This window comes from Aquarana catesbeiana, linkage group LG07 (genome assembly GCF_042186555.1).
Source record: "Aquarana catesbeiana isolate 2022-GZ linkage group LG07, ASM4218655v1, whole genome shotgun sequence".
NCBI classification, from domain to species: domain Eukaryota; kingdom Metazoa; phylum Chordata; class Amphibia; order Anura; family Ranidae; genus Aquarana; species Aquarana catesbeiana.
This window is the reverse complement of record NC_133330.1, coordinates 270,332,591-270,358,331: the sequence shown is the minus strand read 5'-3', so window position 1 is coordinate 270,358,331 and position 25,741 is coordinate 270,332,591. Positions and strand designations below refer to the sequence as shown.

General features: G+C 43.9%; 1 protein-coding gene across 1 annotated transcript in view; it reads left to right on the top strand.

The window, feature by feature from the left end:
* Positions 1 to 671: 671 nt before the first annotated feature.
* Positions 672 to 25,741, top strand: part of STX6 (syntaxin 6) — a 41,932-nt gene continuing 16,862 nt past the window's right edge. The window contains exons 1-4 of the mRNA XM_073593340.1: positions 672 to 836; positions 14,769 to 14,938; positions 19,052 to 19,146; positions 23,691 to 23,753. Coding sequence (XP_073449441.1) covers positions 802 to 836; positions 14,769 to 14,938; positions 19,052 to 19,146; positions 23,691 to 23,753 — 363 coding nt within the window. The 5' untranslated portion in view covers positions 672 to 801. The remainder of the gene's footprint in view (positions 837 to 14,768; positions 14,939 to 19,051; positions 19,147 to 23,690; positions 23,754 to 25,741) is intronic.

Here is a 25,741-nt window from a genome sequence, read left to right as displayed (position 1 = left end):
GGGCTTTGTTCCCCCGCATCACTGGACCCTGGGACAGGTAAGTGTCCGATTATTAAAAGTCATCAGCTGCAGTATTTGTAGCTGCTGACTTTTATTTTATTTTGGCGGAACTCCACTTTAATGTCAATTAGGATGCAGCCCGTGCTCCTGATTTGTCATCCATGTGGGTGTAGGTGCATGACCCCAAACGCACAAATTGCTTCCAAAATAGCTAACTTTTTGGTCAATTTTTTGATAAGGGGGGGCTGATGACGGGTTAGCCCCCCCAGCAAATAACTGTTAATATCGCTTCTTCTGTGTGAGATCTAACGCAAACAACGGTTGAACTAACCTGATCTAACAAACTGCGTTCGATTTTTTCAAAAATGGGGGGGCTAACCCGGCAGAGGTCCTTAGGAGAGTATTTCCGGAGGTGTGGGGAGATTTTCTCTCACTTCCTGTAACGGATGTGTTCTCAATGGGACAAAGATGCATTTTATTATATATATATATATAGATTCATTTTATTCTTCACTGGGTACAAGCTGGTTATAGTATATCACTTTTCCCCTCACATCCTTGTCCTGTGTGCCATGACACAACGTGTGGAGGGGAATGTATCAGTCACACAGGGACAGGCTGTATGAGGGGGAGCTCAGCACACAGGCCGGAGGGGGAGGCCGGATGCTCGGTGTCAGGCCGGCCTGGAAGTGACGTCAGTCCGAGGCGGCCCGAGCTGTGTGTTGTGTGCGGGTGTGGGACCTGCTCGGGGAATCCCATTGAAGAGGAGGACGCCCGGTACCCGAGAGGGGAGAGACAGCCATGTCTATGGAGGATCCGTTCTTCGTGGTGAAGGGGTGAGAAATGGCGGGGAATGGGGGTGGGCTATACAATGTATGGGGTGATCTATACAGGGGCCCTGATATCTTGTATGGTGCTGCTTATCTATAACAATGGTGTTATTACCAGGTATGCTCCGATTGGCTAGGCATACATAGAGGGGCTCATTCACACGGGCAGGAAAACGCTGCGTTTGAATGCGTCCATCAGATAGCGTTCTACTCATCAATTAGCCTGTACACACCGCTACGCTGCGCTTAGTCGCACACTAAAAAATAGGACACGGCTGCAGATTTTACACACAAGTACTTCAGGAACATATTTTCCGCAGGATCTTTTGTTCTCGCAGAAAATCCACTTCTAAACGCAGCGGGTTTTTTTCCTCCGTGTGAATGAGCCCTACGTTCACACCACTGACTATCTGCAGATTGCTGCGTTCGGTGTCGGCTAAACATCGCCTCTGGACGCAGAACTGCTCCGCGTTATAGACACATACAAACTGGCTGAGAGCCCACGGCCGAAACGCCAACGCTGAGCGCACACTGGCTGCATCCACGGACAGTACTTGTATGTTACGGCTCGGGTGATCGGTTACACCGAGTACAGGTCTGATAACCATCACCAGTTGTGCACATTGAGGGGGGGGGGGTTTAATTAAACTGCTGAACGGCTTTATAGGTCCGGTTTACGCCAGAATCGAACAAGAAGGCAATCCACATTCCCCTGTGCAGTGCAGTTTCATTTGAATGGGCTGCAAATCGCACCAGACTGCACAAAAAGTACTTTCGAAGAATGAGTCGCACCAAATCACGTGGTACTGCACTACCGTGCCATCCTGTGCCCACAAATGCGCTGCGTTTGCGATGCCGTTAACAATGTATTTGCAGCAGATGGCAAAGGCAGTGCGTTTTTGAGCGCTGTGCAGGAAAAGTGCATAGAACATGTCTTTTCAGGCACTGCATTCTAGTGTGGACCTGCCCTTAGGCTGGGTGCACATAGATGCAAATTGGATGCGTTTTTATCTGCATCCAATTCGTATAACGTGAGACAATGGATCCGGTTCACATATGTCCGGAGCAGCTGCGGTGCGCCTTTGAAAAGGGTCCTGGGCGTTTTTGGGTCCAGTTCATGTGCAAATTCAGGCAAAAATTTCCACCTGAACCGGTGAACAGAAACGCTCCGGACTGCAAACCGCAGCCAGACATATGTGAACCCGGCCTTACAGTGGTTCTAAAGCCTTGGTGTTTTGTACCTTTAAAGCAGAACTTTACCCGTAACAACTTAAAGCGGAGTTCCACCCAAAAACGGAACTTCCATTTTTTGGAATCCCCCCCCCCCCCCCCCCCCCTCTGGTGTCACATTTGGCACCTTTCGGGGGGAGGGGAGAGCAAATACCTGTATAATCCAGGTATTTGCTCCCACTTCCGGGCATAGATATCCGCAGATATCTACGCCAAGTCCGGCGCCTCCTCCACCCCCCCCCCTGCTGTCTTCTGGGAAACACACAGGTCCCAGAAGACAGCAGGGACCTGTGGGATCACGCAGCGCCACTCGCACATGTGCAGTAGGGAACCAGGCTGTGAAAGCCACAAGGCTTCACTTCCTGATTCCCTTTCCGAAGATGGCGGCGCCTCCACCCGAGAGCCGAGGGACAGATCAGCTTCGGGTGCCGACATCGTGGGCACCCTGGACAGATAAGTGTCCATATTTTTTAAGTCAGCAGCTGCAGTATTTTTGTAGCTGCTGACTTAAAAAAAAAAAAAAATTTGGCAAGACCACCGCTTTAATAAAAAATAATGTTCTTTAAAGGGTAAATTCACCTTTGCAGAAAGCTCTGTAAGGTGAACTTGCACAGGTCCCCCTTCTCACCACTGACCTGGACCGCCAATATCTCCAGTTCTAAGCCCCGGTATATCCACGCCAGGAGTCCAGGGCTTAGCAATTCTCTCAGCTAGAATGTCCAAAATGTCCCTCTCGGGAGGGACGTTTGGAGCATTCTAATTGGTCAGCGCTGTCACATGGGCGGTGCCATCCTGTCAGCTATGGAGACAAGATGAGGAAGGAGAGAGGATTTCTAAGCCCCGGGCTCCTGGCACGGATATACCGGTGCTTAGAACCAGAGAGAACGGCGGTCCAGGTTAGCGGGACTGGGGGGGGGGTGAGGAGGGGCGCCTGTGTAAATTCACCGTACAGATTTTTCTTTAAAGGTGAACTTACACTTTAACAAGAAACATACATCCCACATTAATAATTGTGCTACCAAAATTAGTGTGTGCTGTAAACTGCCTCCAGCATTGCTCCTGTTTCCTCCTGCTGGAGGCTGCTATTTTGCTGAAGCCCAGAGCCCCTGAACAGCAGTAAATCATAAAGCAGAACTAAACCCATAGGTTTAATGGTTTCAAAAAAGTTACATTCCCTTCAATGCTGGAATTGCTAACTGTCACATTTGCTTGTTTCTTTAACCAAACTGTCAAACGGCTGGTGTCATAACTGATCACATGTGCAGCACCATGGCAGTTGCAGATCAGACAGAAGCAGCTTCCTTGGCTGTAAAGGACAGGAGGGTTTAACTCTGCTTTGAGGCTGTGAGCAGATCAACCTCTTCAAACTCGGCAGTGCATAATAATTGAGAGCATCTGAGCATGTGCAGAGCAGGGTGAGACGTTGTATTGCTGGATTTTAAACAGTATAGGCACTTATTATTAATGTTTTTCATAGCTATACCTGCAAAAGGGGCCAGCCTGAAGTGAACTAGCAGGACTTAAATTTCTGACTGAAGTTCCACTTTAACTAATTGCTGACCGCCGCATGTACACATGCGTCGGCAGGATGGCACGGCTGTGCAAATGAGCGTACCTGTACGTGCCTTTGAATTTGCCCCCGTGTGGTCGCGTGTGCTGCCTAATGACAGGACACTGATCACCGCTCCCTGTAATCGGGAGCGGTGATCAGTGTCGTGTCACACGTAGCCCCCCCCCTACAGTTAGAATCACTCCCTAGGACACACTCAACCCCTGCAGCGCCCCCTCCTGGTCACATTTACACAGTAATCAGTGCATTTTTAATCACACTGATCGCTGTATGAATGTGAATGGTCCCAAAATAGCCCCCAAAGTGTCCGATCTGTCCGCCATAATGTCACAGTCATGATAAAAATCGCTGGTCGCCACCATTACTAGTAAAAAAAATTATTAATAAAAATGCCATAAAACTATCCCCTATTTTGTAGATGCTATAACTATTGCCCAAACCGATCAATAAACGCTTATAGCGATTTTATTTTTTTACCAAAAATATGTAGAAGAATACGTATAGGCCTAAACTGAGGGGAAAAAAATTCTTTATATATTTTTTGGGGATATTTATTATAGCAAAAAGTAAAAAATATTGCTTTTTTTTTTTTTCAAAATTGTCGCTCTTTTTTTGTTTATGGCGCAAAAAATAAAAACCACAGAGGTGATCAAATACCAGCAATAGAAAGCTCTATTTGTGGGGAAAAAAGGACTCAATTTTGGGAGCAACGTCGCACGTCCGCGCAATTGTCAGTTAAAGCAATGCAGTGCCGAATCGCAAAAAGTGCTCGGGTCTTTGGCCAGCCAAATCGTCCGGGGCTTAAGTGGTTAAAGAGGTTATAAACCCTAGAAAAAAAAACAAACTGTGAGACAAAGGCATAATGAGCTAGTATGCATCGTAGACTAGCTCATCGTGAAATACTTGCCTTAGAACGAAGCCCTGCAGCGGCACCCGCACACCGCTGACATCCTTCCTGGTGTTTCTTCCTTGTTCGCGGCCGCTGTGAGTGGCCGGAGCCGCGATTACGTCACTCCCGCGAATGTGCATGGGAGCCACCAGTCACGGCACAGTGCTCTGAAGAAATGGCACGGACGGCCGTTCCTTTAGAACGCATGCGCCAATGACATAATCGGTGGTGTATATAGTAAATATCTCCTAAACGGTGCAAGAGGAGATTCTAAGGCCCCTTTCACACGGGCGGATAGAATTCAGCTTTTAGGTGCAGATAAATCAAGTTCTCTACCGCAGCTAAATTCACACAATGCTTTCCTATGGCTCCGTTCACACACTGCATTTAGCGACGGTTTTGTTACATGGGGTTTGGTGCAGTTAGAAAAAATCAATTTGACTGCGTCCAGGACCAATTTATTGCAGCTATCTGCACATAACTGCAGGTAATCGCAGTGAACTATTTCACCTTCGGATAGCAGCGGCAACAAGGAAAGACAAACAGGAAGCGCAGTAGAAATGGCAAGGCTGTTCCAACGCAGCTAAACGCAATGTACAAATGCAAGTGATCGTTGTACCTGGAGTCTTGGAATTTCAAATAACAAAAAATGCTTTTAACAGCGGCAGAACAGTCGCCCGTGTGAAAGGGGCCTTACAGTACCTACAGGTAAGCTTTATTATAGGCTTACCTGTCTGTACAATTAAAAAGGAAGACTTTACTTGCTCTTTAACCACTTCCCGCCTGGCCTATAGCAGAATGGCGACCGGGCGGTGGTTCCGTTATCCTTTCTGGACGTCATATGACGTCTTTCAGGATAACAGCCTGCGTGCCTGTGGGGACGTGCAGCACGGCATGTTACTCTGACACTCCGCAACACCGATCTCGGTAAAGAGTCTCTGATGGAGACTCTTCACCACATGATCAGCCATGTCCAATCACAGCTGATCACAGTGTAAGCAGGAAGAGCCGTTTATCGGCTTTTCCTCACTCGTGTCTGAAAGACGCGAGTAGAGAAGAGCCTATTGGCGGCTCTCCTGACACGGGGTATGTGCTGATTATCAGCGCAGCCCCCCCACGGATGCCCACACTGGACCACCGGGTATGCTCACAATGGATGGCCACCATGTATGCCTATCTAGACCACCAGGGATGCCAATCAGTGCCCATCAGCAATACCTGCCAGTGCCATCAGTGCTGCCTATTGGTGCCACCTCATTAGTGCTGCCTTATCAGTGCCCTTCAGTGAAGGAGAAAAAAAAAACGTACTCGTTTTCAAAATTTTATAACAGAAACAAAGAAAGACTTTTATTTTTTTTCAACGTTTTCCGTCTTTTTTTATTTGTTTAGCAAAAAAACAAAAACACAGAGGTGATCAAATACCACCAAAAGAAATCTCTATTTGTGGTAGCAAAAAGGTAAAAATTTAGTTTGGGTACAGTGTAGCATGACCGCGCATTTAAAAAGTGACAGTGCTGAAAATTGGCTTGGGGGGGGGGGGAGTGCCCGGTATTGAAGTGTTTAAAGTGATTCTAAAGCCTTGGTGTGTTTGTTTTTTTTTTTTACCTTAATTAAGGCAGAACTAAACCCATTGATTTACGGTTTCAAAAAACAGTTACATTCCAGTCATTCCGGGAATGTTATCATCGCATGCTTTCAACCAAACTGTCAAACCATCAAATGGCTGGAGGTAAACTGATCACATGTGCAGCACCATGGCAACAGCAGATTAAACAGAGGCTAAGATGGGAGCTTCTATGGCTGAAAAGCATAGGAGGGTTTAGTTTTTGCTTTAATGCTTTCCCTGCACTAACCACTTCCATCCCATTGTATGCATATATATGACCTCATATTGAAGTGGTTATACTGGGATCGTGGTTGAGGCTTCAACCATGATCCTGGTATCATTCTTTACTTTGGGCTATTCCCTACATGATAAAGGCAATCCTAGCGGCTATACAGCCGCTGGATTACTTGTACAGCGCCCAATCCGGGGAGCCTGGTAATGATGCGACCGACAACATTGGCTTCCCCAGAAACAGTGAGAGGAACTGATGATGTCCCGCCCACTGTTTTGAAGTCAGAGACTGGAAGCAACAAGGATTTTAAGCCATTGCTGGCTTGTGAAGCAGCAGATCCAATCTTGGTGGGATCTGCTACTTTGGAGGTCAGAGGAACAATTAGGGGTCTAATAGACCTGTATTTTTCTGTTTGTTTTTTTTCTGTCTTTTTATTTTTTTTTTTTCAGGCCTTCCCTTATGGCAATATCTCAGTATGTTTTTTTTTTTTATTCTCTGCTTTAAAAACAATATATAATGTTTGGGGGCTCTAAGTAATTTTCTAGCAAAAAAATTATAGATGTTTACATGAATGTGAGAAGTGTCAGAATTGGCCGGGGGGGGGGGGGGGATGAAATGGTTCTGGTACCGTTCACATGTGAGAGACCCAGTGAGGTTCCCAGCGATTAGCTGCAGAGAGCAACTCCACTGAAAGCAATAGAAGGCTGATGGCCCCCACAACTAGTCATGGCTGCTCATCTGAGCAATTATATGTGAATAGAGCCTCCAGTCGATCCTGGATACAGTTCTGGCCGAACACAATCTAGTCACAGCTAATCGGCTAGGATGTATATAGCATAGCATAGTATACAGCCTTAGCACAGAGTGTTACTGCATCCAGGGGTGGCATTTAGTAGAACAGAGCAAACTATCCACTGGTCTTTGGCCATCTGAATGTAGCCTGAAAGCAGAATTTCAACCACAGACCTCTATATAAGTTCTTGTAATGGGATGTAAAGTACTCACATTGCCTTTGTTTTCTGTATAATTCATTCATTAGTGTAGCAGATACCACATCCAGCACCAGACTTATAAATTAAAATTAGGCCAGACATACGCGGTTCGTGCTGAACCAGCTGAGATTCGAACCATTAATGGGCAGGCTGAATGTACCAATTTGATTGATCAGCTTGGGTACAACCAGCCTGCCAGATTCGCTTGCGATTATCACAAACATCTGCTATAGCTGCTAGTGATAATCACTGTCTTCCCCCGCTGGGAGAAGACAATTGCTCGACAGGAGGGATTTCCTTGCTGTCAACACTGTCTGTGTTGATGGGGGAATCGTGCAAATTTCTTTCCTGCAGCAAAGAAATTTGCACCTTCTATGGCCTGCCGAACTGCACTGTGGCTAAGAGAACTGCGGCTTTCATATAGAGTGGTGATCCTGCCATTTACCATCCCTTTCCTCTCCTCTTGTCCATTCACTGAACACATTGTATTGGGCATTCAGGCTCAGAGAGCTAACTGGAAATGATTTACTTCCAAACAAAGATGCTGCCAGAAAGGCCTTCTGATTGTTAGCTTTTGTGGCACTACGGGGTAAAGATGTCTTCAGTCGTGACTGGAAAGACTACCCTGCAGTAGAGCGATCTGAAAGTGAGGCTTGAAGCGCTCGTGGAGCGCAACGTGGAAGGGACGACATCAGTGGCGGTGGGGAGGATGGTCTTTGTGGACATCTTTACCCCGGATGCCTGCATACTTAGATGTGTCCGATTTAATCATCATCCATGTGAGTTTCTAAATGTTGTACCTTCATTAAATGTAACCGTATTGCTACACTTAGAGGCGCCTCTCTTCTCTTTTATACGCAGTTGTGACATGACGCTACTTGTATATCAAGACATCACTTGTATATGAAGTCCAAGTTAATTAAAAAATTTAGCTTGTCTTGCAAAACGCTCTCTAATCAAGTTACTCTCAAACCAAGGTTTTACTGTATGTTTTATTAAAAACGCACTACCCTGTTGTTAGAATTCAGTAGTATGGTATAACTATCTATTTCTAAATAGCAATCAATAAATGTTTGTATTTTATTCTTTGGTTGTGTCAATTGCAAAACTCTAAACTTCCCAAAGAGAGCAGTTGGAAAGATCTCCGGTGGCAATGCTCAGCTTTAGAATAATAACCACATCCATCCAGGAGAGACGCTCTCCTATGTAGCTTGCCCCATAGTCTCCCAACTGCCGGGTACATGCACGCTGGCCGCACGGAAAGTGACGCCACCTTGCTACACGGCCACTACCGCTGGGCATGCAGAACCACAAAGCCCAGGCATCCTCACTGCCCAGCCGCACCTCCAATCCCTGTAGCAGGAGGCAGCATGACCCACAGATAAAAAGGTGCCAACAATGGCTATTGGCAAAATGCCGATAACACAGTTTTTGGCTGCCAAACTTTAAAATACGCTGCTGATATCATAGCTAAAATGGTATAATTCAGGTAATATCAGTGAGGACAGCATATTGAGAGCTGTCTCTGATGGTTCTTGGTTATAGGTGCAGACCTCAGTGCTGTCATTGCCACTCAGTACCTGGAACAGGCATGCAACCAATGACGTATGAAAGCACGGTTTAAGAATAAAAAACAAAAGAAACAAAACCAGTTTTAGGGAGTGTTGTGATAGACATTTATGGAGGCTTTGGAGATGTAGTGAAGCGCCAAGAAAGTGTCATGGGGTATGATTTCTAATGCAAAGCAGAGCAAACTTAATAGTGTGTACAGGACTGTAAGGTTACTATTTTATTTAGTGATAAACGCGGGTCAAATGCCACAATTTGAAGGAAGTGTAAACAAGGCCTTAGACCAGTGATGGTGAACCTTGGCACCCCAGATGTTTTGGAACTACATTTCCCATGATGTTCAAATACACTGCAGAGTGCATGAGCATCATGGGAAATGTAGTTCCAAAACATCTGGCGTGCCAAGATTCTCCTTCACTGCTTTAGACACTTTCATACACAATACTCCGTGCAAATCATATTTAGATTATAGTTGGAGGGCTTACATTAATGAGAACAAGGTTTTGGGGATCGTTCACACCAGCCTGGTGTCCATTGGTTAGGGGCAGTAGGGTTTGCTGCAACGCAAGGCACTATTTACTTTTTTTTTTCCTTTATTGAAGTGTCAAAAGGAGGTACCTTCTTCAAGTCTATGTGTTGCATTGCAGTGACGTTTTATAATGATTTGTGCTGCATAAAGTCAGATTGATGATGGTGCGCTGCGGTTAGGCCGCTCTGTGGGTGTATGCGCAGCTTACCATGTGTTTTTAGGCACAGTCCCATTGACTTCTATTAGGTTGCGTTTTTTTTGCCACATTTTCTGAAAGTGCAACAAAAGTCCTGCAACTGTTGCTTCTTGAGAGCGTTTTCAGAGAACAAGGCAAAAATGCACTACCCAAAAGAAGTCAATAGAACCGTGGCTAAAAATGTGTGTAAAACGCACATGAACTGCGCATTAGGGATGCACCGATATATCAGCCACCAAAAATTATCGCCCAAAAATAGGGTTATCGGCGTGGTGCCGATAATGGCCGCCGAAACCATGCGTTTTCAATGTGTTTTTCTTGGGTTTTCAATGCATTTCAATGGAGAGTATTTTCTTTTTAACTGACCAAAAATGCGACAAGCGGTATTTTTAACAATGGAATGGAAACGGACCAGTGTGAAGACATAGAATTTAAAGGGATGCATTTTTTTTGCACTTTTTTTTTTTTTTTTTTTTTTTTAATGCAAAAGCACTTCAAAAACCGCTCAGTGTGAAAGCGGCCTATCGACCGAAAAGGTGCCAATAATGGCAGAAGATAAATTAATAGTCCTTTAAATTTATGATATTAATTAAAAGTTGAATATAATACAATTATACTGTATATAAAAAATATATTTTTTTTTAATAGAAGTGCACAGAATGGAAATTTTGGTGCTGGAAACCGAAAATGACAGTTTTTAAAAAATGTATATATTTGTATTAGAGCTGTATAATTAATCGTTAAGGACTCGAGATTGCGATTCTACCCCCTCCCGATCTCAAAGAAGCATTTCCTCTGCTTACAAGTTAAAACCAGTATTTTTTGCTAGAAAATTACATATATATATATATTATTGTAAATTTTTTTTAAGAGAATAAAATGGTGGTTGTTGTAATATTTTATGTCATACTGTATTTGCGCAGTCTTTCAAACGCAATTTTTTTGTATAATGTGAAAGATGATGTTACGCCACCAGAATCGTGATCTTAATTGTAAGCAAAAAAAATGTGATTCTCATTTTAGCCAGAATCGCACAGCTCTAATTTGTATATATAATTGTATTCAACTTTTTCATTCATGATCATGAATTTGTCGGCCATTATCGGCACCTTTTAGTCCAAGAAAAGCTCAAGAGAAATGCATCCCTTTAAATTCTATGTATGTCTTCACACTGGTCCGTTACGCTTTCGTTGTGGTGTTAATCTTGCTTGCTGCAATTTTGGTCAGGTAAAAAAAAAAAAACGCACCAAAAACTCAACTCCCTGTCGAAATGCATTGAAAACGCAACATAACGCACCTGTTTTAAATTTGTGATGTCGTTTTTGAGTCGCATGACCTATGAAAAACACACCATAAGCACAGTAAAATTGTGGCAAAATTGTGTCCATTTTTATCTGCGCCATTTTCTTTATTGGCAAAATGCTGAAAACACAATTTTCGGCCGCCAAAATTTCGGTGCATCTCTATTTTTAAAAACTGTTGTTTTTGTTCTTGGTTTGAGTCCAGAATTTTTATTTCGGTACACCACTACTACGCATACATCTGCGCTGCTGCCAAAACGCAGCATACTAGCGAATATAGATAAAAGTGATTTAGTGTTCTGGGGTTGTACTCCTAAGACAGGGATGTTCTTGTGATCCAGAGTTTTGTCTGGAAGACCAGGACTACAGTTGTTTGTTTCATATGTTCCTCAACGCTGGAACAAACAGCAATGCCTAAAAGTAAACCAGTTCCCTATGATGACCCCATGTGAGGCGATATGACCGATTGAATGCCTGTTGCTGGTTAGCCTCTCCTACAGAGATATAGGTTCCTTTTGTTTGCTTCCCTGTGTGAAGTGTACCCCCTGTGATTTTATGGTGTACAGTACATTGTATCGGGAATTTGTGCTAATTTGCCAAGTGGGGGCCGGAGTCATTCTATAGCACTACAATGCTATGGAATGTGTGTGGAAATGATGCTGTAAATCTAAATTGGGAGATGTGAGCTGGTGAAATAGCTTAATTTTATTTTAAGACCCCTTTCACACCGGAGGCGTTTTTCAGGCGCTTTAACGCTAAAAACAGCGCCTGAAAAAAGCCTCATCTGCAATCCCAGTGTGAAAGCGCGAGTGCTTCACACCGGGGCGCTGCGCTGGCAGGACGTAAAAAAAAGTCCTGCAAGCAGCTTCTTTGAGGCGCTTTAGGAGCGGTGTTGAAATCAATGGGAAGCGCAGCGGCGCTTTGCGTGTGCTTTAAACCCTTTATTCGGCCGCTAGCGGGGGTTAACCGACGCAAAAACGACGGTAAATCGATTTACCGCTGATGCCCAGGAGCTGGCAGCATGAAAGGGCTCTTGGTGCAGAGGAAGGTTGTGTCTGTTTAGGAAAATATTTCTATTTAAGTGTTTGCAAATCTTTGTAGTATTGGATAGAGTAGAGGGGTTTTTATGTTGCTGTCTGTGCATCCATTAGGGAGATTCACCCTCTCCATTTGTCATGTTAACTATTATCATTGAAAGTGAAAGTAAAAGAAAATCCCAAATTTTGGGTTGTCCCCAGAAAAGTAATAGATGGGAAATCTTCCAATGGGAACAGTAGATTTCTTTAATTTGCAAGGATTTCCTCTCACTTCCTGTTTGGATATGGGACAGGAAGTTAAGGGAAATCTCCACAATGGAACACAGAACCCAAAAAGAAGAAATCTGACAGGTTATAACCCTCCCTTGCTTTATCCAAAGTGAAAAAAAAAATTGCATATAGTTCTACTTTAAGGGTTTAATTGCATAGCAGTGTTGCTATAACCACCATGTAGTCTAGGTTATGGTCAGAATTCCCTGTTATCGGTGTATTGTGGGGCTGCCATTTTTTCAACACTTCAGACAAATAAAGAAAAAACTCAGCTTTGAGCCACCAGGGGTACACAAACATTAGTCTACAGCAGGGGTCTCAAACTGGTGGCCCTCCTGCTGTTGCGAAACTACAAGTCCCATAATGCCTCTGCCTGTGGCAGTCATGCTTGTAACTGACAGCCTTGCAATGCCTCATGGGACTTGTAGTTTCGCAACAGCTGGAGGGCCGCCAGTTTGAGACCCCTGGTCTACAGCCAACGATGGGAAGGAAGGAGATGGTCAACATATCACATCATATGACCAGTTTACCAGGACCTTAGCAGGATTTTTTTCTTGGTAGTGCAAATATGAATTGCAGGAGGTAGTTGGTTGGACTGGGCTCTCCACCAGAAATCTAAAACAAGTAAAAGATGACCTACTGCATATTGTTTGTTATACAGGGCCTATAAGAATTCTTTATATTGCCATTCCGTAGAGCTGCACGATCAATCGTTAAGAATCGAGATCACGATTCTTTCCCCCTCGCGATCTTAAACAGGAACTGCAGTCTGCTTACATAATTTGCAATAAAAACATCTTTGCCATTCTGAAGCTTCCCTCCAACCACTTTGCATATTATTTTATATATACTGTGATTCTGTACTTGCCAAATATGCTGCAGAAATCTCCCTCCACTAAGTCTGGCTGCAGCCATTTTAACTGTGGGCAGCTGAAGTTGCTGCCTTTTCACTTCCTGGATTTATACACACATACACACACTGCAGCTCTCATTGCCCCTCTTATGACTCATCCCCCTCCCTTCCTGGCAAACTCTTAGAGTGGGAGAGAGAGAGCTGTACATGATGTTATAAGCCTAGGCTTTTTACCAGACAAGTAACAGGAAGTGAGTTGTATAAGGTATTAAATTTACTGGCAGAAAAAAATGATTCATTATCCAAAGGGCAGAAGATTTAATAGATGGAAAGTTGAAAAAAATGACTTTTAACAAAGCATTTTCCAGATTCTATTCAGAGTTCACTGCTCAAGCCTACAGCTGTCAAAAAAACCCCCAAAAAACAGTCAGTCTGCCAAATTTCACAACATTCCTCAGCTACTGAGCTAACTATAAACATTGTAATGTTTGTTCTTTAGATCAAAGGAATGAACTTCAGTCTGTAAATGAGGGAAGTTTAACCAATTAAAGACTCAGCCTGGGTTCACACATGTGCGGTGCGAATTGAAGCTCAGGTTTCACTGGGAAGATAAAAATCAGTTGTTCAGAGATTCCTCTGTGTTCTAGCTGCGTATCAGTAAACAGGGGGGGGGTGTAGTGAGGAGAAGGAGAAAATCCATGTACAGAACGCAATGCATCTGTGAATCAGATGCATTCCTATAGAAGATAATAGGCTTCTAATTCGCACCACAATGCCCAGAAAACGCACACATTTTTTGTACAATGCGCAGTGCAAATGCAACGCACATATGTGAACCAGATGCATTCATATGAATGTATTTTAAAATGTCCTGTGAATTGGATGCTCATCTAATTTGCATAGGTGTGAACGGGGGCTAAGCCTTTTTCTGACACTTGGTTTCAAGTTAAAATCATTATTTTTTGCTAGAAAATTACCTAGAACCCCGAAACATTCTATATATTTTTTTTTTTAGCAGAGACCCTAGAGAATAAAATGGTGGTTGCTGCAATATTTTAGGTCACACAGTATTTGCGCAGCGGTCTTTCAAATGCAATTTTTTGGGGAAAAAAATACACTTATTAATTAAAAAAAAAAAAACAGTAAAGTTAGCCCAATTTTTTTTTGTATAATGTGAAAGATGATGTTATGCCGCGATAATCTTAAGAGAATCGTGATCTTTATTCTAAGCAAATAAAAAAAAATCTTGATTCTTATTTTTCCCAGAATCGTGCAGCTCTACTATTACGACACACTGGCTTCAATCCAGCCTCAAGTCAGGCTTTCTATGTCATTTCTTCCAGATTGCATTATAAGTCCTTGTTCAATCCGTTGTTTGTTCCCCCAAAGTGCTTTGGCTATATCTAATGTTCTCCTAACCACATACCCTGATATGGTTCATCAGTTGAGCAATTTGACTTTTGTGGTCAGAGAGGTAGGAGCTTAGGGCCAGAACCGGACCATAAACTAAACTCTGGCCAGGGAAATGTACTTCATTCCTTTTTACCCCTCTCAGACTTTCATATATTTTCAATAACACTGTGACGAATCTAACCATGTCAGGTGGCAAGATATTTTCCTACTGTGATCATGTGCTGGCACTTATGGATGATTTTATTTTTCAGGGAGGTCCAGAAAGCGGTGAACACAGCGCAGGGTCTGTTTCAGCGATGGACCGATCTTCTTCAGGATCCTTCTATTGCTACTCGGGAGGAGCTGGACTGGACTACTAATGAACTACGTAACAACCTGAGGAGCGTTGAGTGGGACCTTGAGGACCTCGATGAGACAATTAATATCCTTTTATAGGCCTTATGTAAAGTGTTGGCAGTGCAGCCATGGAATCCCAGTTCATTCTGATCAAAAAAAGCCCCATCATCGTCTTGGAATTTTTATGTTGGCCTGGTTTAATTCTGTCCTATGCTTATTCAGGCAACCCTTCATATTGATAGCCTACAGGACAAAAATCATTATCCCAATAAGATGGATCAGGCAAACATACTTGAATAATTAACAAGAAAAAAAAGAAATGCCGTTGTTGCCCACAGCAACTAGCCAAATTCCAAATACTTTTGTAGTTTCCCTTGAACAGGCTAGTGAAAACAGATGTCTGACATTTTACTTTGTCAGCTGAGTTGCCAGTACTTCATGTACTTTTTCCGGACACTGCACAGACCAAGCATAAATCAAGCTGCAATAATGTTCCATTCACTACATGGAAAATGTGTACAGAAAAAGTGCTGCGTTCAGTAAATCGTGCTTTAAGGCCACATAAATGGCATTCACTATCTGTCAAAACCATAGTGCAGAGCATTACAGAGAGGTGTAAAGTATCAAGTTGGCAAGATACCAGTGAATCCAGATATCGGCTTATCCATTAGGTGGTCCATTCCTTAAAGTCCACTTATCGTTTTAATTAACGTTCTATAAATAAAGTCAGGGTGCATCAAAAGGAGAAGTGTTTGTTTTATTGTTTTTGCGCGATATAAAACTCCCCTCAACCCCAGCAAAAAAAAGTCAGTGACCAGCCGTAAAGTTGTATAAGGGCCAGTTCACACCATAGAAACGCAGTCCGGATGCGGTCCAGTTTCTTTTTTGCATGCATGTTTTTGACGCGTTTCTGGTGCGTTTTTGATGCAGTCCAGTGCATTTTTTTCCTTAAATAAGGACATGTGCGTTCCAGTGCGTTTTTGCTGCATTTACAGCGTTCCAGTGCAGGAAAAATGCAACATGTTCTACTTTTTTTTTTTTTGCTGTAATTGGAACTGCAAGCACTGGTGTGAACTATGCCATTGAAAACAATATAACCTACTTTCCATGCGTTTTTGATGCAGAAAAAAAAACGCACTGGACTGCATGTGGTGTGAACTGGCTCTAAAACCCTGAAAAAAAAAATATATTTTTTTTAGCTTAACCTCCCTGGCGGTATTCCCGAGTGTGGCTCGGGGTTAAAATTCAGTACCATTAGCGGTAACCCCGAGCCACACTCGGGATCGCATTGCAGGATCCTGGGGCGGCTTTACTTACCTTGTCCCCGGGATCCTGCGATGTCCCCCGCAGTGTCCGAGGGCTCCGTCCTCCTCCGAAGCCTCTCCGTGCCAGGCTCCGTTCCCTGCGAGCGGCGCGACGCACGGGGGCGGAGCCTGGCGGCAAATTCAAAAAAATGTCAAAATCATAACACATACAGTACTGTAATCTTACAGATTACAGTACTGTATGAAATGATTTCACATCCCTTTTGTCCCCAGTGCTTTGGCCCATGCCCTGCATGCAGTTTTACATGATATACACTGTTCTTTCTGCCTGGAAACTGGAGATTGTCCATAGCAACCAAAAAGTGTCCCTTTACGTCAAAAGTGGCTTTAGACCAGCTAGAAAACAGCGATAGTAAATTAGAACACTTGCAGAATTGAGCGATAGTGAATTGTGGGGAAATTTATTTTATTACTATTTTTTTAAATTTTTTTAAATTATTTATTTTTATTTATTATATTATAATTTATGTTTTTGTGTTTCAAACTTTATCATACCCGGGATATCTACTAGACTATTGTTTGGACATATTTAAGTGTGTTATTGTTAAGATTTACAGACCTACAATATAAAACGCCAAATTTCCATGCAAAATAATTGTACCGCTTTCAGCACCTAAAATCCGAAAGAATCATACCGCCAGGGAGGTTAAAATGGATGTAAACCCTCACATATACCCAGTGAAGTGAACAGCCGCAGATGATACACAGAGATGAAACCTATATCCCTATAACAGTTTTACTTGTTTATCTGCAGTCTTTCCCTTTCTACATTCTTTGGAAAGTGCACATCTTGTTACAAATCTTTCTTCCTCTTCCAGCAGTGGGTAGGGAGTCTGGACATACGCTGTGTGAGAGCTGATTGGAGGAAAGGCACACAACCCCCCCTTCCACATAGGGAAAGGCATGAAGAAACTCGCAGAGCTGCAGTCTGAATAGACCAGCTTCATGCTTATTGCCTCCCCGACACAAATCTTCAGCTGCTTTTATCTGGTGTGTCGGAGAGCTTGTCAGAAGTTCTCATTATGGTAATAGAAGAAGGGAGCAGCAGAAAAACACGGGACTTAGGGCTTTGGAGGGGGATAAGTAAACACTACAGATATATGTGCCCAGGTCTGATTTTATGAATGGGGTTTACAACCACTTTAACGAGCTTAAGTACAACAAAATAAAAATTCCCCAGTAAAGCATGACATCATATTTCATATTATACAAAACAATTGGGTTATATATTATGTTTGTGTTTTTATTTTTAATTCATTAAAATTAATTTTTTCCCCAAAAATTGCTTTTGAAAAACTGCTGAGCAAATACCGTGCGACATAAAAATGTATTCCCTAGGGCCTCTGCTAAAATTATATGTAAAATATTTGGGGGCAGGGGCGTAACTACCACCATAGCGACCCATGCGGGCGCTATGGGGCCCGCAGTCGAGTGGGGCCCAGTGAGGATAAGAGCACCGCCGGCACAGTCTCCCAGCCAGGGGAAGAGAGAGGAAAGGAAGAGGCGAGCTGTCCGTATCAGCAGAGAGCTGAATTGCCCGATGTAAGAGCTTTCATTAGAACTTCCAGTGTTCCCGGGGCTCACGTCACATAGCTCCACCTTTTGGCCCGGTGCCTTTGATAGACAGAACGCCGATCCAATGCGGGACATGTGACGTCATCAAAGGCGTCGGGCCAAGAGGTGGGGCTATGTGACGATGAGCCCCGGGAAGACAGGAAATTTAAATGAAAGCTATTACAGCGGGCAATCCCCCTCTCTGCTGATCCGGGTGGCTTGCCTCTTCCTCTGTATAGGTGGGGCTGTATGGGGCACAGGCAGACCAGGCTGTATTGGGCACAGGTCACGCTGTATTGGGCACAGGTCACGCTGTATTGGGCACAGGTCACGCTGTATGTGGCACAGGTCACGCTGCATTGACACTAGAGCAGCGGTGGGGGGGGGGGCATGTTTGCAGGGGGGCCCCATACAACATTTTGCTATGGGGCCCTGCTATTTCTAGTTACGCCCCTGTTTGGGGGATTGTAAGTATTTTTTGCTAGAAAATTACTGTAAACAAAAAAGTGCCATAAAAGGATTGGTCTTCAAGAGGGCAGAGATATTTAGCTGCAAATTATAGCTAGACATACCAGGCTAGAATTGATGCAGTCAGTATTGCCAGGCAGGGAGTTCTGTGCTAGGGCTGGGGAGCTTTATTAACACAAACAATGGTAACACAATAAACACATCCTTTTCAAATCAGTGTTTAATGGTGCACACACTGGAAGAGATTCTTTTTTTGCAGGGACAGTTTTTATCCTCTTATTGATTTTTTTGTTGTTGTTGTTGTTGCTGTATTTATAACTACAATTAGGATTTAACAAAAGTGATGAAGGTCATGAGTATCTGCCTCTTCCCACTCATGATCACCCTATCCGATGCAGTCACTGTTTAGCGTGAATGGAGAAATCAGTTGTTTAGAGAAATCTAGCCATGTATGACTAGCCTTAGGCTTGTTAATGATTGGTTGGCAGGGATGAGCAGGGTTCATGCAAAACTGAAGAGATTCAAGGATTGCCTTCTTTTATAAGAACAGGTAACTTTTTCCTCTGTCTTCACCCTATTATTGGCACGTTCTTTTCATACTTGCTTCCTGACACCTTACTGAAGGTACTGGGTATATAGAAAGGATGATTAAGGCTAGTTGCATTGAATATCATGCTTTTTATGAGCAACATAACCTGGAATCATTTTATTTTAGGTTTTATGACAGGACAGTCCTGCTGTCCTTGCAGCTTCAGTCAGTTCTTGTGGTACAATAGAGCTGAAGCCAAACGGGAGAGTCAATTGTTGCCACTATTTACTACGACTACGGTGTTTTCCTTTATTCTGCTCACGTATTGTTGAATCCAATCCTCGTAAGTTCAGTCTGGATCCAGCAGAGATGAGGCAGAGAAAAGCTTTTATCAGCGAAACCCGGCAGTGTGTCAAGGTGAGAATCACAGCAGGGATCTGAGTGAATGTATAGCATTGGCTTGTGTGAAGGCTCAGGGAGAAGGTTACATGAAGTGTAGCCATTTCCCACAGGTATTTGGTGTCTGCTTAGATCCTTCCTGCAAGGTGAATTACAGCGGCCTTTCATGTTTGTGCCCGTATGTCCCTGAAAAAATAAGCAAGGGGGTTGATTTACTAAAACTGGAGGATGCAAAATCTGGTGAAGATCGGCATAGAAACCAATCGACTTCCAGTTTGTTTTTTTTGTTTTTTGGTTAAAATTTAAAGGATAAGTTTACCTTTTCACAAAAATTAATAAATGCATTTTTTTTGCAGGTACAAAAATGCATTTATTATTTTTTGTTGCAGGAGCCTGTAAAGCATTGCACCAACAATTAGCAGATCGCTAGTGCTATGCAGGTCTCCTGCAGATCTGTCAGTGTATCGGGCTTGCCGGTACCTCATACAGGTAAGCTGATACATTCTGACAGGAAGACTCAATGAACTACCACCGGGGTAGTTCATTGAAAACTACAAGCCGACAGCTGCAAAGGCTGCCGGACCTTGTTGTTTTCCATTCCTAGGACACTGTGAATGAGTGATGCGGGCGGAGCCCTGCACATCCACGTTTTTTTCTTTAAATTGTGACGGCTAGTGCCGGGAGGAGAAGACCCTCGCTAGCTGTCACAGCGGGGATCAGGGAGGTGTGGGGGGCGGTCTGTTTGTAACATGTTACATGTTATACCCTGATTATGGGTGTAACATGTTACGAAAGGTGAGTTTATTCTGAAACCACTTGCTAACAGAGTAATGTACATGTACTACGGCAAAGTGGCTCTATTGCGTGAAATCGCGTACCTGTACATCATTTCGTTCAATAGCCTCTAGGGGGCGCACGCGCGCGGCTAGAGACCCGATGGTGCACTGATTTGACAGAGGGGGAGCCAGTCAGCGGGACTGGCGGACCCGATGTCCGCCAGCCACCCACGATCGTTCCCGAGAGAGGCAGAACAGCGATCTAACACAAAGCAGATCGCCGTTCTGACAGGGGCGAAGATGGAGATCCTGTGTTTCTGCTAAGCAGAAACACTGATCTCTGTCTTCCCCCAGTCAGAGCATCTTCCACTCAGTTAGCAAGCACTCCAAGGGAACACATTGAACCCTTTCATCACCCCTGATGTTAATCCCTTCCCTGCCAGTGTCATTAGTACAGTGACAGTGCATTTTTTTTTAGCACTGATCACTGTAATAGTGTCACAGGTCCCCAGAAAGTGTCACTTAGACCCCTTTCACACTGGGGTGCTACAGTGCTAAAAATAGTGCCTGCAAAGTGCCCTGAAAGAGCTGCTGCTGTCTCTCCAATGTGAAAGCCCTGAGGGCTTTGACACTGGAGCGGTGCGCTGGGAGGACACTAAAAAACGTCCTGCAATTAGCATCTTTGCTATAACGCAGCGCTTTTAGGATGGTTTCAACCCTTTCTCGGCTGCTAGCGGGGGGGGGGGAGGTAAAAGTGCCCCGCTAGCAGCCGAATAGCGCCGCAAAATTGACGGCTAAAAAGAGCGGCGCATTACTGCCGACGCACCCACCGCCTCAGTGTGAAAGGGGCCTTAGTGTCAGATTTGTCCATCACAGTCCCACTAAAAGTCGCTGATCGCCACCATTACTAGAAAAAAATAAAAAAAAATATGACTAGCGTGATGAGTAAAATAAAGTATGTTCTCTTTTGAGTAAAAAAACGCTCATATAGAGCTTTTTTATTTTTTTTTTGTACAAAGTTTAGGAGAGTTTTAAGGTTTTTTTTTTTTTTTTTTTTTCTGCCAGTGAAATGCGAATGAGAAGGGTTTTTTTCTGCCTCCTAAACGTTGAGCTCAAAATATGCCTCTTAACGTCCTAATGTGTATTCTACAGGCAGAACACAAAACTCCTGTAGAAGCAATGTTTTTTTGAGCCAGTGTGCATGGAGCCTAACAATTTAACATGTATAAAAACTTGTCAACACACTTCAATGGAAGGCAATGCATATCCATTTTTTCCCCCTGGTCCAAAGACTTCAGGATCCACCATTGGTCTGCCACATAATGTAACTTCTGTGCATTGCACTGTAGTTACATCATCCTGGCACCCAGCTGCATTCTTGGCACGCCAGGAGTGTACACTGCATGGACCTGTACAAAAATGAACTGCTAGGAGCAAGAGGAAGACTTTTTTGGCAGCTGCGACTTTTCACAAAACTTTGCCTATTAGTAATTTTTTAATAAGGAATTTTTGTTTTTGCTTTAACAACTGATTAAAATGAAGTGAGGAATTACGTTTTTCAATCAGTCAGACCTGACTGGTAGACTTACAAACAAAACAGAAGAACATTTAATAACGTTGAAGGAGCCAGATGCGAGATTGTTGGTTGAACAGTGACTGCAGCCAATCAGCTGTTTGGGTATTCTGACAGCTGCCGTTGCTATCAGAATACAATATCCGGCTACAAGAGATTTGTCCATTCATGCTGTTTAGTATGGATTGGGCAATTGATGGCTTTCTCTTGTCCAGCTCACGTGGTGTATGGCCAGCTTTACTGTGCAGCAGTACTTAACCACTTGTGGACCGCCCACTGTACATATACTGCGGCAGGGCGGCCACTCTGCCAGATCACGTACCTAGTACGCAATGTTACACTTCCAAGTCTGGGGCACACATGCGTGCAATCGGCATCCTCCTGTGATCACACACAGAAGCCCAGCAGTGGCATCTCCAGCTTTCAGATTTAGGGGGGGCACATGGGGGACAGAGACAAAAGTAGGGGGGGGGGCAACTATAAAACGCAATTTTTATATATATATATATATATATATATATATATATATATATATATATATACCCCCCGATTCCTATGATACAGGTCACACTGATCCAATTTCCCAGCATTGGATCATTGCTCCGTCTATCACAGGACAGGAGCCGGTCAAGGCGGGACCACTGTTAGAGTGGCCGGGTTTAGGAGGATGGAGGGAAAGATGGGTGCGCCGGGATGACTCCCCTACCTGACACCTCCACCCCCCCCCAATGTGTGGCACCCAGGACGGACTGAACCCACCCACCCCCCCACCCCCACGTTGGCACGGACGCCCTTCCATGTGATGCCTCCGCTCTTCCCTCTCACTTGCTGGCTCTCCATCCACCCCCTCTGCAGGTCCCGCACACCCACAACAGAGCCGTTTCTGGGCGTCAGTGTGTGCTATAGAAACTTAAAGCGGCGCCAGGCCCAGGGAGACAGGGAGCGGGCAGTGCCACTTGAGCTGCGGCGCCCGCCCCTGCCTCAGCTTGCGGTACCTGGGTGCGGTGCACCTGCCCAGGATTGGTCCTGTTGTGGGGGCACCAATTTATTCAGTACACAGACAGAATGTAAAGAAGGCAGATTGCTGTTCTGTGAGGTGGGAAGGCATTGATCTTGTGTTCTTACAAAGCAGGGACACAGGTCTTTACCTTCCCTTAGTAAAAACACTTCCCTCACAGTACACAAGCATGGGGTAGAAACACATGTAGCCCTTTGATTTCCCCTGATGTTAACCTCTTCCCAGCCAGTGTCATTAGTACAGTGACAGTGCATATTTTTTTAGCACTGATCACTGTATTGGTGTCACTGGTCCCCAAAAAGTGTCAGTGTCCGATTTGTCTGCCGCGATATCGCAGTCCCGCTATAAGTCACTGATTGCCGCTATTACTATTAAAAAAAATAAATAATAACAAAATGAATAAAGATATCCCAGTTTGGACGCTATAACTTTTGCGCAAACTAATCAATATATGCTTATTGGGATTTTTTACCAAAAACATGTAGCAGAATACAAATTGGCCTAAATTTATGAAGAAATTTGATTTTTTTTTTTTTACATCTTTTTATTGGATGTTTTATAGCAGAAAGTAAAAAAATGTATGTTTTTTTTTTTTTTTTTCAAAATTATTAGTCTTTCTTTGTTTATCGCCCAAAAAATAAACAGCAGAGGTGATCAAATACCACCAAAAGAAAGCTCTGTGCTTATGTTTTCAAAGGAGTACAATTTTTGCCTAGAACTTCGCGTTAAAGAATAAGTTCACCTTTTGAACATTTTACGTTACACCTATATTCAGGGTTCACCGGCCCCCACTCCCCCGTTCTAACAGCTAGCGGGGGATCTTCCCCCCCCCCCCCGATTTAAAATGAACAAAGGTTTTGGTTGGAGTTGGCCTTCAAAGACTTTAGCCGGAAATTAGAAAGTAAAGCTTGTGCTTTTATGGCTGTCCAGTTACTTTGCATTGTCGTGTGAATGCCATGCAGAATGCCGACCTTTTCCTGTCTGATTTTATTACCTGAGGTGAAAATCTATGTGGAATACATTGTTAAAATTTGCAAAAAATTTTTTTTTATTTTTTTTTTAATACAAAAAAAATCAATGCCATTTATTGTCACAAGCAGAATTGGCTTTAGATTTTCAGTTCCCAGAAGCTGATGGGCTGTTGATTTAGATTTCAAACTGTAACTGATAACGGTATTTTTGTCTTCCCACACAGGAAATGAAGGATCAGATGACCAGTCCATCTGTTCAGGCCTTAGCTGAAAAGAAAAACCGGCAGGTGAGCGAGCTTGTGCAGCTGTTTGAGTCTGTGACGTGTGGTCTCCTTGGTGAACAGTACTAGGTCATACTGTGGAGGGAGTATGTGTGTGCATCACTTTCTCTGCTCTCAGGTTACTAGACTTATTGTCTGTGCTGTGCGGCCAAATGATATCCTGGATCTGCTTTGCTTTAGAACTCTTATAGATGTTAAGCTTTCTCCACATCTATAGGTCTTCACATACATCACCTCATTGTGAATAGGTCCAGCAAGAAGTAAGGGCGATTTAATGATGATTCTATCCAAGTATGAAAAACACCTTTTTCGGGTGGATTCACATTTGTGAATGCACCTTGTGTGCCATCAGCTGCGAGAACCCCAGTGGAGGTTCCTGTGATTAGCTGCAAGTAGGCAGCCCCATTGAAAGCAATAGAAGACTGCCGGCTCTAACAGCTACCGCACCCACTCACATGTAAGGCCAGCCATATATGGTTGAATCTCCTGCTGAACCAGCCGAGATTCGAAACGTTAATGGGCAGGTTGAATGTTCCAAGTTGATCGATCAACTTCAGTACAACCAGCCTGCCGGGTGTTCTCGCGATTATTGCTTCTATAGCTGCTAGCGACAATCACTGCCTTCTCCTGGCAGGGATGACTCCCCCCCCCCCCCCCGCCAGGAGAAGACAATGGCCTGGCAGGAGGGATTCCCGCATGAACACGTCTGTGTGATGGAGGGAATCGTGCAAATTTTCCACGGGTTGCAGGAAAAAAATCTGCATCCAGAGGCAGAAAAAAAGCTTGACTGTGTAAATGCATCTAAACTCACATTAAAGTGATTGTAAAGTCTTGTTTTTTTCCCTATAAAAATAACAAACATGTTATACTTGCCTGCTCTGTTGCAGTGGATTTGCACAGAGCAGCCCAGAACCTCCTCTTCTCAGGTCCCTCTTCTGTGATCATGGCCCCTCCTTCCCCTTCAGTGCCCCCACAGCAAGCAGCTTGCTATGGGGGCACCAGAGCCGAGCTCCCTGTGTTCATTCACACACAGAGCCCCACCCCCTCTCTCTCCTGCATTCGTTTCAATGGCTGGAATAAATTCTTATAATTCTGGTCAATAAATTAAAGCCCAAGCACTTGACGCTCCTAAACGCAATTACAAGCATCAAGAGTTTTTACTTACAAAACTCTGCTGCCAAGAGGAAAGGCGTGTAGGAGAGATGGTCAAACGTCCTGTGTGCATGAGGCCTAATTGCTCAGGCAGCGATCACATGTGAGTGATAGTCCCTGGACGCAGACTGCCTGCATTCATGGCTGATCACTCGAATGTGATCGCTACTGATTACATGCGAGTGGGCGTGATTAGGCTGCAAGAGCCAGCAGCCTCCCATTGCTTTCAGTGGGTCTGCCTAGTTGCAGCTAATCGTGGGAACTCCTACTGGGTTTCTCGCAGCTGCTTGTACACAGGGTGCATGGGCAAGTGTGAATGGATCCTTAGTCCAGTGACAAATTCAGTCTAAAATCATTCCCATACCGTGCGGATATCTTTGGGGCACTTCTTACCTTGGAACCTGAATTTATTTTTATTTTTTCTGTGGCCTAATTCGTGAAATGTATACTAGAGCAATAGCCATTCAATGTAGTGTTACCAGGGGATTTTTACACTCGCACCCATCCTTTCAGTGATATTGTGTGCACTGAATGAAGCTAGAAGGGACGAGCTTCCAGTTTCAGAGTTGTCATTTCCTGGCCCCTGTGGTCGAGAAAGAAACTGATCAAACACAGTATGTGCTTGACTAGCTTTAATGGGGTACAAGGATGACATTAGGGATCTAATAGACCCCTCAAGTCACCCTAAAGATGACCTGTTGTGTCCATTGTGCTATCACATAGGGGGCACACATGTCCCAGTCTCCAAAAAGATTTATCCATGCTTGTATTTAGCCTAATCTATCAGTTCTTTATATATGCTGGTGATAGTAAAAAGAGTTGTATACTTTTTAGTAAATAGG